Source organism: Saimiri boliviensis, chromosome 4 (assembly GCF_048565385.1).
Source record: "Saimiri boliviensis isolate mSaiBol1 chromosome 4, mSaiBol1.pri, whole genome shotgun sequence".
Taxonomy (NCBI): domain Eukaryota; kingdom Metazoa; phylum Chordata; class Mammalia; order Primates; family Cebidae; genus Saimiri; species Saimiri boliviensis.
The window spans coordinates 81,012,128-81,029,933 of record NC_133452.1 but is presented as its reverse complement, the minus strand read 5'-3'; the positions used below and the strand labels follow the sequence as shown (position 1 = coordinate 81,029,933).

Below are 17,806 nucleotides of genomic sequence, written 5' to 3'. Positions count from 1 at the left end.
TCACAGGTGGTTATGTTAGGGAAGATACCAGTTAACAGAATTTTTTTTCCAAAGTAGTAGGAAACTTCTTACTCAAAAATTTGGTAACTATATGCAATACCTTGAAACTCTGATTTACAGAAATGAAAACCGGGGATTCCATAAATACCAAAAGAACCAATAGTTTTACTTTTTAAAAATTTTCATAGAGATGGTCTCACCATGTTTGCCAGGCTGGCCTTGAACTCCGGCTTCAGGTGATCCTCTCAAAGTACTGGGATTATGGGTGTAAGCTACTGCACCTGGCCAGTTTTAATTTACTTAAAGAGCTCGATATGAATTTTACAAAGCAATTAAATTACTTCTAAGATGTTTACAAGGGTCAGCTGGGCATGGTGACTCACAGCTGTAATCCCAGCACCTTGGGACGCTGAGGCGGGCAGATCACTTGAGGTCAGGAGTTTGAGACCAGCCTGGCCAACATGGTAAAACCTTGTCTCTACTAAAAATACAAAAATTAGCCATGCTTGTAATTACAGCTACTCAGGAGACTGAGGCAGGAGAATCACTGAACTTGGGAGGTGAAGGATGCAGTGAGCTGAGATCAAGTTGCTGCTCTCCAGCCTGGACAACAGAGCAAGACTCCATCTCAAAAAAAAAAAAAAAAAAAAAAAAAAAAATGATGTTTTCAACTACACATCCCTGTAATTTGTTTGAAAGAAGAACTGTGCTAAATATCTTTCCTGACAAATATAATGTATGCCTTTGGATAGCTACTGCTAAAGGATATCTCCTCATATATGTAGTATATTTTCTTGGTTTCTGTTATTAATCATTTTTAAAAATCTTTTTACTTGTTAGTGCTTGATAAATAGGTTTTGTCATTGTTAAATTATTAGTAGTAAAAATGGTGATGTAATATTGGTGTATTATCCCACAGGTGTGAATGTCACAGATCATGATTTAACATTCAGAAGTCTTACAGAGGCCCTTCAGAATAATGTCACACCATATGTAGTCTCATTGCAAGCTAAAGATTGTCCAGGTAAAATATAAATGCCGTAATAACCTTGGTGAGATGTTACAGACTTCTTTCATCCTTTTCTGTCTTTTTCAGGCTTTCTTTATCCCTTTTTATTTGTGGAAAGAACACTGTGCTGTTTTGGCAGGGTTAGGTTTAGGGGCTCTTAGAGTAATTGTGACTGTTATAGAACTCTGCCTCCCTTTGCTGTCTTTATTCTTGACCCATTTCTGCCCTATCAGCATCAGCTTAACTGCTGGTAGTAGTCCAGGTATTTTGCAAGATGCATTCTTTGACCCACTGAAATGTTTAATAAGTAGAAAGACTTAGGACAGAAAGCTGAGAATTGGAGAATGTGGAGCTCTTGTTCAATTTAAAAGTGAGTAGACTGCATGGGCTCATGTTTCAGGCGGAAATCATCTTACCGTCCCACTTTGAAAAGCCACCACGATGAAAAATAGTCCATTGACAGAGCTAATACTGAGCATAGAAAGCCATGAAATCATAAAGAGTGTTCACTAGTATAATAAAAAGCTCATTTTATTTTTTTTTCTTTTTTGAGACAGGGTCTCACTCTGTTGCCCAGGCTGAACTATAGTAGCATGACCATAGCTCAGTGCAGCCTTGAACTCCTGGCTTCAAGCAATTCTCCCACCTCTGCCTCACCATAGCTAGGACTACCAGTACATGCCACGATGCTCCCATGCTCAGCTACATTGTTTTTTTTTGTTTTGTGTTTTTTTTTTTTTTGGTAGAGATTGGGTCTTGCTGTGTTACCCAGACTAGTCTTGAATTCCTGGGTTCAAACAAATCCTCCTACCTTGGCTTCTCAAAGTGCTGGGATTACATCTTGAGCCACTATGCCTGGCCCTAATATAGTAAAATTTGTTTGGATTTAGATTGATAAAAGAGATTTATGGGCTTATATTGCTTTCACATTTATAAACTAATTGAAATTAAATAAAAGCCCTTAAAGGCATCTTTAAAAATGGCTATATGATTTATAATTACTAAAATAATTTGTATGACACTTTTGATTTTTCTCAGGGACCTTGAAAATTGTTTATCGTTGAATGTAATTTAAATACATATTCCTAAAATTTATAGTTTGCATTTCTACATGTCTGCTTATGTGGCTTTTTATTTTAGATAATATACGTAAGTGACCGGGAGTGGTGGCTCAGGTCTGTAATCCCAGAACTTTGGGAGGCTGAGGCAGGTGGATCATGAGGTGAGGAGTTCGAGACCAGCCTGGCCAACATGGTGAAACTCTGTCTCTACTAAAAAAATGCAAAAATTAGCCAGGCATGGTAATGCGTGCTTGTAATCCCAGCTACTGGGGAGGCTGAGGCAGGAGAATTGCTTGAACCCAAGACGTGGAGTTTGCAGTGAACCGAGATCCTGCCACTGTACTCCAGACTGGGCAACAGAGAAAGACTCCCATCTCAAAAAAAAAAAAAAAAAAAAAAAAAAAAAAAAAGATAATATACATAAGTTTTGGTCTAGTCTTAGTCTGAATTAATGAAGCTACAAATGAGCATCAATTGTTAATATGTTAAATGTTATATAGCTATATTGATGGTAAGTATAAAAAAGCACATTCTACCAAAAAAAAAAGTAATATACTGAAAAAAATTTCAAGAGCTTTAGTTTTCTTTTTAGAAGAGGCAGACATAAGCTTTCTTTTTATATTCCACAGATATAAAACATTTTTTGCAAAAGTTGGTCTCACAGTTGATGGACTGCTGTGTAGATATAAAATCCAAAGAGGAGGAAGGTGTTCAGGTGACCCAGAGAAAGACACATTATTCAATGGATTCACTTTCCAGTTGGTATATGACTGTCACACAGGTAGATATAAATCGACAATTTTCTCCCAGGAAATATGATTGATGGGGCTCGGAATAATATTAGACACAGTACTGTTTTCATCTAACAAGGATATGCTTCTGCAACATTAGGTGTTAAATTAAGAGTAGCTATTTATTTTTTCTAAAGCTACTCAAATTTTAAAATGTTCTTTTATTAGTATGCAGCCTAATTCCTGTTAAGTGCTTAGAAATTTATAAGGACATATTATTTGTGGGAGAATGTTCTCTAATGACAAAAACAGAGCATCAGGAATTGCTTCTGTTACAGGTTCCGTCTCTGTGAGAGTAACTGTAACTTTAATATATTATCTCTAAGGTTCTGCAATGTTTGCTTTCTCCAGATGAACCATGCTGCTAATATCCACTGTCAACTTAGTTCAATGAAGAATAGTCATGTATTTTCTAAAATCTAATTTGTTTCATGTTCAGAGTTCTTAGGGAATCAGTGCTCTTTAAGTAAAGTATGTTTGACAAACAGATAAATAAAAAGAAGTTCCATTCTACCGTGACAGTCTGGTGAAAAAGAATAATCTAGGTTAACACTAGGTAGCTGCATCATAAAACCATAGCCTTAGTTTATGGTGCTCTGTAGCCAGACAGTATGGGGAAAAATACTGTGGTTACATTTTCCAGTTAACATTTTTGCTGAAATCATCATAAGTGAAGTTTCATTTTGCTTTACATAGGGACTGAATTATGTCTAATGTCTAATGCTTACCATAAAACCAAAGGTTTTATATAGTTTAGTCCCTATATAAAGCAAAATTAAATTTTTTCTTCTTCCGTGTTTTTTTCTGTCATTTCCTTAGTAGAAAATATAAATATTTCGTATGAGTTACAGATTTTACTGAATCTTTTTCTTCTTGGTTATTATTCCCACGTCAGACACAGAAAGATTCTAGTAACCTGAGTTTATTTATTATGTGGTAGAAATAAAATAAACAATGTTACTGTGAAATTTAAAGACAGATACATCAACATGCGGCATTGTAACATTGTTTGGGTGGTAAGGCTGACCTTTAACTCTTTCTTTCTGCAATGGCTTAAAAGAAGAGAGACCCAAAAATGCCAAGCAAAAAGAGGACTACTTCTAGCCAATGGCAGTCTCCTCCTGTTGTGGTTATCTTGAAGGATATGGAAAGCTTTACCACAAAAGTACTGCAAGACTTCATAATTATCAGCAGGTAGATGGTGTATCGCTTGGCTTTTATGAAAAATTCCCTTCTTAAGAAAACATTACTTTTAACTTGAAAAGTATAGTCTTCATTTTAATACCAACTGGATAGGAATCAAAGTGTTCAAAATTTTTATAACTGAATGTTCAAAGACTTCCTATCAGATTTTCCATTTGCTTTTTGATCCAAGAATGAGAATCAAAGGCACATTTAGCCAGTTTTAAATTAACATGGTAAGATGGTATTAAATATGGTTTATCTTACCAAGGCTGACTGTCTCTTACTCATCCATTAAATAGTTAAACTACTCCAGATTGAGTTGTTGCTTTGTTTTGTTTTTTTCTCTTCTTTTCTTTCTTTTTTTTTTTTTTCGAGACAGAGTTTTGCTCTGTTGCCCAGGCTGCAGTGCAATGGTACGATCTCGGCTCACTGCAACCCTTGCCTCGTGGGTTCAAGGGATTATCCTGCCTCAGCCTCCCAGGTAGCTGGGATTACAGGTGCCCACCACCACACACAGCTAATTTTGTATTTTTAGTAGAAATGAGGTTTCGCCATGTTGGCCAGGCTGGTCTCGCACTCCTGACCTCGGGTGATCTGCCTGCCTCAGCCTCCCAAAGTGCTGGAATTACAGGCATGAGCCACCATGCCTGGCCAGGTTGAGATTTGTATTAGGTCTTATTTTCCGATAACTGTCCATCCTTAGATGCTCTTAATTGCAGAGAGCTTTACTAAGCAAAAGTGTCTTCTAAATAACATTATCCTGCATTTCCATAACATTTATAGTGAAAAACTATTTTCATGATCACATTGGATCTTCAAAGCAATCATGTGAAACTCAGAATTGAAATAATGAAGTCTTGTTTTAAAATCCAGTGACATGCATTTTCCATGGTGTATTTTTTGGGATAAAATTTATTTTGGCCTCTTCTATATGTCAATTTGCTTTAATAGTTATAGCTACATTTGCCTAAAGCTATGTGTTGTGTTATAATTTACTAATACTTTATTTTATTTTATTTTATTTTATTTTATTTTATTTTGGAGACAGAGTCCCGCTCTATCCCCCAGGGTGGAGTGCAGTGGTGCGATCTTGACTCACTGAAACCTCATGCCTCAACGTCCCAAGTAGCTGGGATTACAGGCTCCCACCACCACGCCTGACTAATTTTTGTATTTTTAGTAGAGAAGAGGTTTTGCCATGTTGGCCAGGCTGGTCTCAAACTCCTGACCTCAGGTGATCCGCCCTCCTCAGCCTCCCAAAGCTCTGAGATTATAGGCAAGAGCCACCTGATACGGCTAATTTACTAATATACTTTAAATTCCTACTTTAACAATGTCTTCCCCCCATCCCCCAACCCCATTGATTCTAAGAATTCTAGATTCTAGGACTTTGTTTTCTTTTTTTATTGTGGCAGGGTCTGGCTCTGTCAGCCAGGCTGGAGTGCAGTGGCATGATCTTGGCTCACTGTAGCCTCTGCCTCCTGGGCTCAAGCAGTCCTCCCTTTTCAACTCCCCAAGTTGCTAGGACTACAGGCACACACCACCATGCCCAGCTAATTTTTGTATTTTTTGTAGAGATGGGGTTTTGCCATGTTGCCCAGGCTGGTCTCGGATTCCTGTTCTCAAGCGTTCTGCCCACCTCAGTCTCCCAAAGTACTGGGAATTACAGGCATGAGCACACCCAGCCCAGATCCTAGGACTTTTCTTAATGCTAACATTGAACTGCTTAGTATGCTATGAAAGTACACAGTACAAAATAATGACAGAAAAGCTGTACTGTTTTTTGGAGCTTAGACTTATGACTACCTTAGCCACCAAAAGTGAGGAGAACTATACGTAGGGCTCAAAGTTTGAGCGAGAGATTAAATTGAATGCTATCTAACATCTCTTCTAACACTTAAGACTGTATGATCTTCGGCTGGGCATGGTGGCTCATCCCAGTAATCCCAACACTTTGGGAGGCTGAGGTGGGTGGATCACCTGAGGTCAGGAGTTTGAGAGCAACCTGACCAATATGGTAAAACTCTCTCTCTACAAAAATTAGCCAGGTGTGGTGGTGCGCACCTGTAGTCCAGCTACTGGTGAGGCTGAGGCAGGAGAATCGCTGGAACCCAGAAGGTGGAGGCTTCAGTGAGCCAAGATTGCACCACTGCACTACAGCCTAAGTGACAGAATGAGACTCTGTCTCCAAAAAAAAAAAACCAAAGATTGTATAATCTTCGGGAAACCTTTCTGGACCTCTCTGTTCTTTTTATAAAATGAGAGGCTCCATTAGAGATGCTATCAGAGCTAGAATTCTGGGAAGTAAATATTTCTCTGTTTAATAGAAGAAAGTGAAGGACCTAGGAAATTTTAGTATTTGCAATGATAATCCTTAATGGGTGTCTTATAAAGTAAGCATTAAAATAAAGTTTGTCTTTTATGAAATGTGATGTATTGAAATATATTTGCTAAATACATTTCACTTTTGTGACTTTCTTTCAAAACTAGTCAACATCTGCATGAATTTCCACTAATACTCATTTTTGGAATTGCCACATCTCCTATTATCATCCATCGATTGCTTCCTCATGCAGTATCATCTCTATTGTGCATAGAACTGTTCCAATCTTTGCCTTGCAAGGAGCACCTGACTACAGTACTCGATAAGGTAAAAAGAATAAGTTTTACCAGTGAATAGGATGAAAAGAAAACTGCCAATTATAGATTAAGATAACTGTTAATAAGTCTCTACAACTCTTTTGAGTACTATATTCAACATCTTCCCTCACATACTTAATATTTTTACTTAATACTTTTTGTAGTGTTTTACAGTGATTTTATATAATATTACCTCTTCAGATACAATATAAGCTTTATGAAAAGAGGGATCATATCTATCTATATACTTATCTCTTTATATTTTTACTCAGTAAAAAATTACAGGTTTTTAAAATAAACTTTTACAGAATTTGCAGACTTCCTAGTAACAATATATTTTTACTTTTACATTTTGGATTTTTTAATTGTTATTTTTTTGAGAAGGAGTCTAGTTCTGTCACCTAGGCTGGAGTGCTGTGGGATGATCTTGGCCTACTGCAACCTCTGCCTCCTGGGTTCAAGTGATTCTCCTACCTCAGCTTCTCGAGTAGGTGGGATTACATGTGGTGCGCCACCACGCCTGGCTAATTTGTACTTTTAGTAGACACAGGGTACCAACAATATTGGCCAGGCTGGTCTGGAACTCCTGATCTCAAGTGGTCACCCACCTTGGCCTCCCAAAGTGCTGGGATTATAGACATGAGCCACCACACCCAGCCTGACTCTTACATTTTGTATTAAATGATTTGAAGTTATTAGTGGACTGTTTCTTAACTGATTTGTCATGCTGCTCTTGACAACAAATAAATACTAACATGTTTCTAGACCTTAGCAACTAAAGTTAATTGACTATATTTCTACATAAATGCTAGTATGATTCTTTAATATTGATTGCATTAGTCTGTTCTCATGCTGCTGATAAAGACATACCTGAGAGTGGGCACTTTACAAAAGAAAGATGTTTAATGGACTTATAGTTCCACTTGGCTGGGGAGGCCTCTCACAATCATGGTGGAAGGCAGGGAGGAACAAGTCACATCTTACGTGGATGGCAGCAGGCAAAGAGAGAGAGCTTGTGCAGGAGAACTTCTATTTATAAAACCATCAGATCTGATGAGACTTATTCACTATCATGAGAACAGCATAGAAAAGACTTGCCCCCATGATTCAGTTACCTCCGACCAGGTCCCTCCTACAGCACTGGCAAATTCAAAATGAGATTTGGGTGGGGACACAACCAAACCATATCATTCTGCCTCTGGCCTTTCCCAAATCTCATTTCCTCTCCCAAATCTCATGTCCTCACATTTCAAAACCAACCATGCCTTCACAACTGTCCCCCAAAGTCTTAACTCATTTCAGCATTAACTCACATGTCTACAGTCCAAAGTCTTATCCGAGACAAGACAAGTCCCTTCTGCCTATGAACCTGTAGAATTAAAAGCAAGTTAGTTACTGCCTAGATACAATGGGGGTACAGGCATTGGGTAAATACAGCCATTCTAAATGGGAGAAATTGGCCTAAACAAAGGGCTACGAGCCCCATGCAAATCCAAAATCCAGCGAGGTAGTCAAATCTTAAAGCTCCAAAATGATCTCCTTTGGCTCCATTTCTCACATCTTGTTGATGCAAGTGGTGAATTACCACGGTCTTTGGCAGCTTGACTCCTGTGGCCTTGAAGGTTACATACTCACTCCTGGCTGCCTTCACAGGCTGGTGTTGCACATGGGCAAGATGTCAGTGGATCTACCATTCTGGGGTCTAGAGACTGGTGGCCTTCTCACAGCTTCACTAGGCAGTGCCCCAGCAGGGACTCTGTGTGGGGGCTCTGACCCCACATTTCCCTTTCGCACTGCCCTAGCAGAGGTTCTCCATGAGTACCCTGCCCCTACAGCAGACTTCTGCCTGGGCATCCAGGAATGTCTATACATCTTCTGAAATCTAGGCGGACCCAAACCCAATTCCTTTGTGCACTCACAGGCTCAACACAACATGGAAGCTGCCAGGGCTTGGGGTGTGCACCTTCTGAAGCCATGGCCCAAGCTCTATGTTGGCCCTTTTCAGCTACAGCTGGAGTGGCTGGGACGTATGGCACCAAGTCCCTATGCTGCACACAGCATGGGGACCCTGGACCTGGCCCATGAAACTACTTTTTCCTCCTAGGTATCCAGGCTTGTGATGGGAGGGGCTGCTATGAAGACCTCTAACATGCCCTGGAGATATTTTCCCCATTGTCTTGGGGATTAACATTTGTTTCCTTGTTACTTATGCAAATTTCTGCAGCTGTCTTGAATTTCTCCTCAGAAAATGGGATTTTCTTTTCTATCGCATTGTCAGGCTGCAAATTTTCCAAATTTTTATGCCCTGCTTCTCGCATAAAACTGAATGCCCTTAACAGCACCCATGTCACCTCTTGAATGCTTTGCTGCTTAGAAATTTGTTCCACAAGATACCCAAAATCATCTTCCACAAGTTCAAAGTTCCACAAATCTCTAGGGCATGAAGAAATGCTGCCAGTCTCTTTGCTAAAATATAACAAGAGTCACCTTTGCTTCAGTTTCCAACAAGTTTGTCATCTCCATCTGAGACCCTCTCAGCCTGGATTTCATTATCCATATCATTATCAGCATCTTAGTCAAAGACATTCAACAAGTCTCTGGGGAGTTCTAAACTTGCCCACATTTTCCTGTCTTCTTCTGAGCCCTCCAAACTGTTCCAACCTCTGTCTGTTATCCAGTTCCAAAGTCACTTCCACATTTTGGGGTATCTTTTTAGCAGCACCCCACTCTACTGGTACCAGTTTACAGCATTAGTCTGTTCTCACACTGCAGATAAAGACATACCCAAGACTGGGCAATTTACAAAAGAAAGTGGTTTAATGGACTCACAGTTCCACATGACTGGGGAGGCCTCACAATCATAGTGGAAGGCAAGGAGAGGCAAGTCACATCTTACATGGATGGCAGCAGGCAAAGAGAGAGAGCTTGTGTAGGGGAACTTTTCTTTATAAAACCATTAGATTTGGTAAGACTTATTCACTTTCATGAGAACAGCATGGGAAAGACTTGTCCCCATGATTCAATTACTTTACCTTCCACCAGGTCCCTCCCACAGCACTTGGGAATTCAAGATGAGATTTGGGTGGGGACACAGCCAAACAATATCATTGACCTTCCCCAAATTGCTTCTAGACTCAACTCCTTTAAGATGTGCTTTATACTGCTTATGTAAGGTAAACTAATAACAACCTGCCCACAAATTTACTAGCCACTTATACACAGGGTTTATTTTTTTCCACTAAGGTGATTTATTGACACTTCAAGGAAAATTTTTTCCAGCTACAATTTTTAAATTTGCTTGGCTAAGCTGGGCAGGGTGGCAAGCACCTATAATCCCTGCTACTTGGTAGGCTGAGGTGAGAGGATCACTTGCGCCCAGAAGTTCAAGGCTACAGTGAGGTATGATGCCACCACTGCACTCCAACCTGGGCAAAAGAGCGAGACCTTTCCTTTATAAAAAAAAAAAAAAAGAAAAGAAAAAGAAAAGCAGCAGCAGCTTGGTTATAGCCAAATTCAACTGGCCTTCTACAACTATGCTTCTGTTTAAGAAGCCTTGTGTGACTTTTCATTTTCAGATGTAAAACATCACTATTGACGTTTGAAAATTAGCCAAATAATACAAATTTAGCAATTGTATACTTTTTAAATAGACGTGTTAATTTTGTGTTTCTCATTCAACAATACATAATATGTTACTCTTCATTACTCTGAATCAGTAGGAGTGAAAAAAATCTCATCTGGTAGTAAGAATTGCCAAAGCCTGCAGCTTCTTCAGCGGTTTCTTGTGAGGGAAAAAAAAGGATCATATAGTTAATAGGTGGTATTTTTAAAATTAGAAATTTGATGGAAGATGGTATAATCTTTGGTTCTGACGATATAGTATAAATAGCTTCTTTTTGTTACTGTTGTATAAATTAACTTAAAATTTTTGTTGACATTTCAGCTTAAAAAACTAGCTACTATCTCAGCTTTCATTGTTAACTATGTCATAGTATCATTCTTTGCCTCATTATTAATACTTCATATTTATGAAGAGTGAAGACTAATAAGGAGTGTGCCCCTCTCCCGTTTAATCTCTTTCAGCTACTTCTTACAACTCAGTTTCCCTTTAAAATAAATGAAAAAGTATTACAGGTTCTGACCAACATCTTTTTGTATCATGATTTCTCAATTCAAAACTTTATAAAAGGACTTCAGGTAAGAACACACTGATGGGTTTGAAAATTCTAAGCTGATTCTAAATAACTTGCACATTATTTCAGACTGTCTAGTATGATAGGCATTTTAAATGGCAAAACCTAGAGTAAGTAAATTCCAGTTATTTTATTCTAGATTCTGCCATTCCTTTGTTACCTTGCAGCAAAATGTAGAGAATACATTTATTAGGATATTAATAATGGGAAAAGACCTCTCTATTTCAGCAATTCTTAACCATTTTGTGGGGGTAGGGACCAGGGGACTTTTTTTTTTTTTTTTTTTTTTTTTGGTTTCTGAGACTCTCATGAAAGCTTATAGACTTTCTCTACCAAGGAAATGCTATATATGGGGTCCTGTAAAGGGCCAGAGGTTAAACATTTTTAGCTTTTTTTTTTTTTTTTTTTTTTTGAAATAGAGTCTCACTTTATCATACAGGCTGGAGTGCAGTGGCACAATCTTGGCTCACTGCAACCTTTGCCTCCTGGGTTCAAGCGATTCTTCTGCCTCAGCCTCCCATGTAGCTGGGATTACAGGTACGCACCACCACTCCTGGCTAATTTTTGTATTTTTAGTAGAGATGGGGTTTCACCATGTTGGTCAGGCTAGTCATAAACTCCTGACCTCAGGTGATCTGCCCACCTCGGCTCCCAGAGTGCTGGGATTACAGTCATGAGCCACCGTGCCTGGCCCATTTTTAGCTTTGCATGCCACATGTGGTCACTGTTGTTGCTGCTTCTATTTCTTCTTCTTTAATAATCTTTTAAAGATATAAAAAATATTTTTAGTTCCTGGACCATGCCTGTGTTTGTGTGTATATGTGGCTGTAATTTGTATTTATTCTGATACGTTGGGAATGCATTTTCACTAGTTTAATGAATTGCTAATTCAGGAATTTAGCTTCATTATATGCTGTAACCTAAAAAGATCCCCATTCTCCAGTTGTTTAAAAGTTAGTATTATTTTATTTTCCTGGCAGCTACTTAAGTGTAGTCATTATGATATATGCCAGTTGTCTAGTTAATTAAAACCTATATATTATGCCAGGCACAGTGGCTCATGCCTATAATCCCAACACTTCAGGAAGTCAAGGTGGGAGGATCACTTGAGCTCAGGAGTTTGAGACCAGCCTGAACAACATAGTGTGGCCTCATCTCTACTAAAAATTAAAAAATAAGCCAGGTGTGGTGGTTTATTTACAGAGTCTTAGGTGCTCAGGGGTGTGAGGTGGGAGAATCACATGAGCCTGAGAAGTCAAGGCAGCAGTGAGCCGTAATTGTGCAACTGCACTCTAGCCTGGGTGATGGAGCAAGAGGCCTGTCTCTATAAAAACGAAACAAACAAAATTGAAATTAAAAACATATATACTGTATTAGTAACCTTTGGTGCAAAGGTTCAATTTGATAATACTTCGTCTTTGTGTAGTGCCTTGAAGATTACAATTTATTTCTCATATGTTTTCCTTCACAAAAAAGATGGCCATAGTTTATTTGGCTAATGCACATTTTTTCCTCCCATCTTTGACTTTTTAAAGAATATTTTAAAGGAAGAAAGGATTATTTACCTTAGCAGCATGTAGAATTAAATATTTTTTAAATTGAATTTCAATTAAATTAAACATATTTTAATAGTAGAATGCTGTGGGCTTTATAGTAGAAGGGAAGATGATTTTCCGGATTCTAACATTAAGTTTGCTTAGAATCCATTTAATAAACATATGGAGTTATAACTCGCAATACTTTCCAAATGTTCATTATATAGATTCTAAGCAAACTTAATGTTAGAATCTGAAAAATCATCTTCCCCTCTATTATAAAGCCCACAGCATTCTACTATTAGAATACTTGTATCTACCAGTTTGATCCACACCACATTTATAATTATTACGTGTTGCTTTTGCAGATAGCAAATCTGTCCATTTATATTAGTTTCTTTTAGTTTGTATTTCAAAGATTACCATTTTCTGACCTTCTTCACAAAATCGGAACCTTAAAATATGAGGGTTATATAGCCATGTTATGTTGTTTGCAGTGCTTTTGTGACATTATTAAATATATTAGTGCCATAAATACTTTGGCTCTTAAAAAAAAAAATCCTTAAGTTGAGCAGACTGAGGGCAATAGATTTACTGCCAAAATATAATACATATGTTTAATCTTCACATTTCTTTCAGCTTTCTCTGTTAGAGCATTTCTATTCCCAACCCTTAAGTGTACTGTGCTGTAATCTTCCAGAAGCCAAAAGAAGAATAAATTTTTTGTCAAATAATCAATGTGAAAACATTCGACGTCTTCCATCTTTTAGGAGGTAAAAAGAGAAGTACATATTTAACACATCTTATACTAGAGTTTGAGACTAAATAAGAGATCTCAGATCCATTTATTTCTGAAGTAGGGAAAGGAATAATAACCTGTTAAGTTCTCCACAGTTGCTTTTTAGAAATAATATTTCCTATTTCTGGGGCTTATGGCTTTTCTTAATGTTTGTATCTGTAGACTATGAAGTGCAGCTAATTTAAGGAGTTTAAAATTGCCATTAAACCATAAATGTCATATTGAATTTATTTTTGAGAAGAAATGAAAAAAATGTGGCTACCAATCTAGGTAGTTATTTTTCCCAATATACTATTTAAATATGTTGAATGTTTAATTTTCTCTTTTTGTGTATGGAATGGTAAAAATTCTAGGTACGTGGAAAAGCAAGCTTCAGAAAAGCAAGTTGCTCTTTTGACCAAGGAGAAATGTTTGAAGGTAGGAATGTAAATGTGTTTCAGTTTCATTCCCTTTTTCTTTTCATGAAGAAGAATATGCACATAACATTTATTGAGTTAAAACATTTGTACATCTTAATATTGACACAGTGAAGTACTGGGTCTGGATAGTCAATTAGGAATGTGAGTTTTAAAAATGACAAAACCTTACCTCTAAGGATAAGGCTTTTTTTAATCAAGAAAAAGTATTAACTGAAACACCAAGTTTCTCTTGTGGCCAATTTTGAAAGCACCTTTAGATCTATAGAGATCTGCTATGTGACTCTTTTTCACATAGCTATTTTGGAATCTGCGGGCAATCTCATCTGAATGTTCTTTTTAAAGGCTGTGATAAATAAAAGCATTTAGAAGCCAGGCAGCTTAGACATCTACTGCTAAGTGGGTATTGATTTGATTTGAAGAAATATCATTATATATTGATAATATAATGCTAGGAAAGAAGTAATGAGCTTAGGAAATTATCAGTTGGCTGTGCAACATAGGGAATATCACAAGAAGAAGGGCTATTTTTTCTTTCTTGAATAAATAATACTTGGATATGGTACATAATTCAGAAGGCCAAGATAATATACAGTGAAAGACTTCCTTTCATCTCTGTCCTCCAACTACCCATGTCCCTTCCCTGGATATAGCCAGTGTTACAGTTTCTTATGTTTCATTCTAGAGGTAGTTTCCATACATACAAGGAATTATATTATCTTTTGGCAGTTGCCTTCTTCTTACACTCTTCTGTACCTTCTTTTGTACTTAATCTTGGAAATCATTCCATATTAGTACTCAAGAGTGACATAGTAGTCTACTGAATTAACGTACCTTTTTTTTGGAAAATGTCTCTTACTGATGAGTATTTAGAAACACCTGATGTCACATTTATTTTCATACTCCTCATGCCTTTTTTAGGGAAAAGTTGTTAGAATATTGTAATGATAGTAAGATGAGATTGAAGGTAAGCCATAGTGCTAAAGATGAGTTTTGGTAATATATATGACTTTCAAATTTTGAACAAAAGAATGTTAGGTCTTATACATATATAATTATATGTCAATTAAAAAATTAAAAATGTGTTTTAAAAAATGTTATGTTCTAGAGGGCATGTGTTTACCTCGATTGGTAATCTATGTCCATTATACATGCTGAAAAAATATTCAGAATGGCTTTTATTAAACATTATTTCTAATGTAGAATGCATACTTGGTCATAATGTAAAATCACTTCTAGATTGGGTTCAGTAATCATTTTAATAATCTCTGTAATGCCTCCAGAACAGTATAGTAGGTTCTCAGACCCCAGTGCAGGTTGTTTTGTTGGGAAGAAATTTAAGAACTAGTGAGAAAGAATGTGTGCGTTGAAATCTTTCAAGATTAGCTAGATTAGCTCTCTGCTGAGTCAGCTAGTTGCCAAGTCCATTTCCTGCTAGAACTTTCTGTCAGAGTGTATTTCAGAAGCCAGGAATAGATTTTTTAAAGAGTGCTTTTAACCATTGAGATGACCAAGACAGAGAAGGTCTAGGCTAGTGTACTATAGAAATTGCCTGACATTGGCCAGGCATAGTGGCTCAAGTCTGTAATCCCAGCACTCCGTGAGGCTCAGTTGGGCAGATCTCTTGAGGTTAGGAGTTCGAGACCAGCCTAGCCAACATAGTGAAGCCCTATCTCTACTAAAAATACAAAAATTAGCCAGGTGTGGTTGCCATGTGCATATATTCCCAGCTACTCGGGAGACTGAGGTAGGAGAATCACTTGAACCTGGGAGGCAGAGGCTACAGTGAGCCAAGATTGCACCACTGCACTCCAGCCTGGGTGACAGAGTGAGAATCTGTCTTAAAAACAAAAAAGAGCCTTCCATTTATGTCTGCTTTTCAGTGACTTTTTGCATATTTTCTTAGCATTTATTTATACTATCCTTGTTCTTGTTGCATTATCAGTTTTGCTTGTTATGATCTTTCCTGTATTCATTTTAAAATTACATACTTTGTCATTTAAGGGCATATTTTCTTGAGATTTATACAGTGAGAATTATGAAGAAGCACAGAAATTTGTACCCTTACCCTGAAAAAGTTACCCATAGGCTACCTGCTGAAATCAAAAGACAGAAAATGTCTAAGAAAAAAATGAATGTTTTAGGCAGGATGCGGTGGCTCATACCGGTAATTCCAGCATTTTGGGAGGCTGAGTTGGGCAGATCACTTGAAGTCAGGAGGTCAAGACCAGCCTGGCCAAAATGGTGAAACCCCCTTTCTACTAAAAATACAAAAATTAGCCAGGCATGGTGGTACACACCTATAATCTGAACTACTCCAGAGGCTGAGGCAGGAGAACCGCTTGAACCTGGGAGGTAGAGGTTGCAATGAGCTGAGATAATGCCACTGCACTCCAGCCTGGACAAGAGAGTGAGAGTCTGTGTTTAAAAAAAAAAAAAGTTTATTGATTTCTTTAAGTTTAAAGTATCTTTGAATATTCTCATCATCATGCTTCTCTTTTTATAGTTTTATAAAAATACATGACAATAATATGGTACTACAAAATATAGAGGAAAATCCTGATCTTGACCTCAGAAATCTTGTATTTGAACTGCACTCATTAGCTATGCATATTTAAGAAAATCACTTACCTTACTTAAGCCTCAATTTTCTTATATACAAAGTAGGATAATAGGCTGGGCGTGGTGGCTCACACCTGTAATCTCAGCACTTTGGGAGGCCTAGGCAGGCAGGTCACTTGAGGCCAGGAGTTCGAAACCAGCCTGGACAGCATAGAGAAACCTCCTACTAAAAATACAAAAAAATTATCCAAGTGTGGTTGTGTGTGCCTGTTATCTCAGCTACTTGGGAGGCTGACACACTAGAATACCTTGACCCAGGAAGGCAGAGGTTGCGGTGAGCCGAGATTGTACCACTGCACTCCAGCCTGGGCAACAGAGCAAGACTCTGTCTCAAAAAAAAAAAAAGGTAGGATAATAATTCCTAGATTTTTTTCATAGGGTTAGTTAGATAATCAAAGTTTGTTCAGCAAATAAAAGTGAGTTGAAAACAAATATAACAATAAAACTTTTATAAATGTAAATAAATATTGTTATATATTTTTCACTTTTTATAATTAAGATATCAATATGAACACTTGGACACAGGAAGGGTAACAATGCATACTGCAGTCTGGGGGATGGGGGGAGGGAGAGCATCAGGATAAAAATAGCTAATGCATGTGTGGCTTAATACCTAGTTGATGGGTTGATAGGTGCAGCAAACCACCGTGGCACACGTTTACCTATGTAAGAAACCTGCACATCCTGCTCTTGCATCCCAGAACTTAAAATGAAATTTAAAAATTTAGCTGACTAAAGAATGTACATTTGTAGGTAATTCACTAGGAATTTTCTACTAAGGAGGGACATTAGAAGGCCCGGTATAGCTGATGAAATTCTAAAAATCTTCATGCTATGTAGGAAGTTTAGATTCATTCCCTTGCAAGTGACAGTTGAAGTTTTATTATTCTTACTTGTTAACATTTCATGTCTTTATACCTATTTTCCTAGCTAGATTTCAAATCCTTTTAGAGTGGGAAATAAATCTTGAACTTCTTAGAATTGTAATATGTTAACATTAGGAGGGTGCCCTGATTTAGCACCCTCATTTCACAAATGAAGAACTGCAGCCAAGAGAAAGGAAGTGAGATATCTGAGTTCGCACGTCAAGTTAGTGGTAGAGTAAGGACTTCTTTTCACTATTTAGTATGCTTATTATGGTGTCTCAGGAACAAAAGGCACAAAATTAGTTCATGAGTTTGACAGAGACCTGCCTTTCACCTTTACCCCCACCTCTTTCTGTTTCTTTTGTCAAACCTACAGGGCAGACAGGGGGAGAAAATTTCTTAGAAAAAATAATAAATGGAAAAGTGAAGGAAAAGGGAAAACAACCGCAGTCTCTCAAATGTGATCAAATGAGCTAAACATTAGCCTAGTATGTCAGGAATTAATCATTTAAATTCAAACTCTTTGTCAAGTGCTTCTCTTGATCTAAACTGCTGGGGTAGGAATATGGAGAACAAAAGGCAGAGACAGATGAGAAGACTAGCACTCTTGCCACATAAGTGCTAGGAGAAAGCTGTGGTTTGGCATTCTTATTAGGTAGCAGTAATGTGCTAAGTCATGTCTGTAAAGC

At 37.7% G+C, this 17,806-nt stretch overlaps 1 protein-coding gene across 4 annotated transcripts in view; it reads left to right on the top strand.

Moving 5' to 3' along the window:
- Positions 1–17,806, top strand: part of ORC3 (origin recognition complex subunit 3) — a 67,423-nt gene that overhangs the window by 14,782 nt on the left and 34,835 nt on the right. For all 4 annotated transcript variants that reach the window (XM_010333804.3, XM_003922945.2, XM_074397713.1 and 1 more), the window contains 7 exons: positions 920–1,024; positions 2,700–2,851; positions 3,922–4,055; positions 6,537–6,696; positions 10,770–10,883; positions 13,054–13,187; positions 13,567–13,630. In XM_010333804.3, coding sequence (XP_010332106.2) covers positions 920–1,024; positions 2,700–2,851; positions 3,922–4,055; positions 6,537–6,696; positions 10,770–10,883; positions 13,054–13,187; positions 13,567–13,630 — 863 coding nt within the window. The remainder of the gene's footprint in view (positions 1–919; positions 1,025–2,699; positions 2,852–3,921; positions 4,056–6,536; positions 6,697–10,769; positions 10,884–13,053; positions 13,188–13,566; positions 13,631–17,806) is intronic.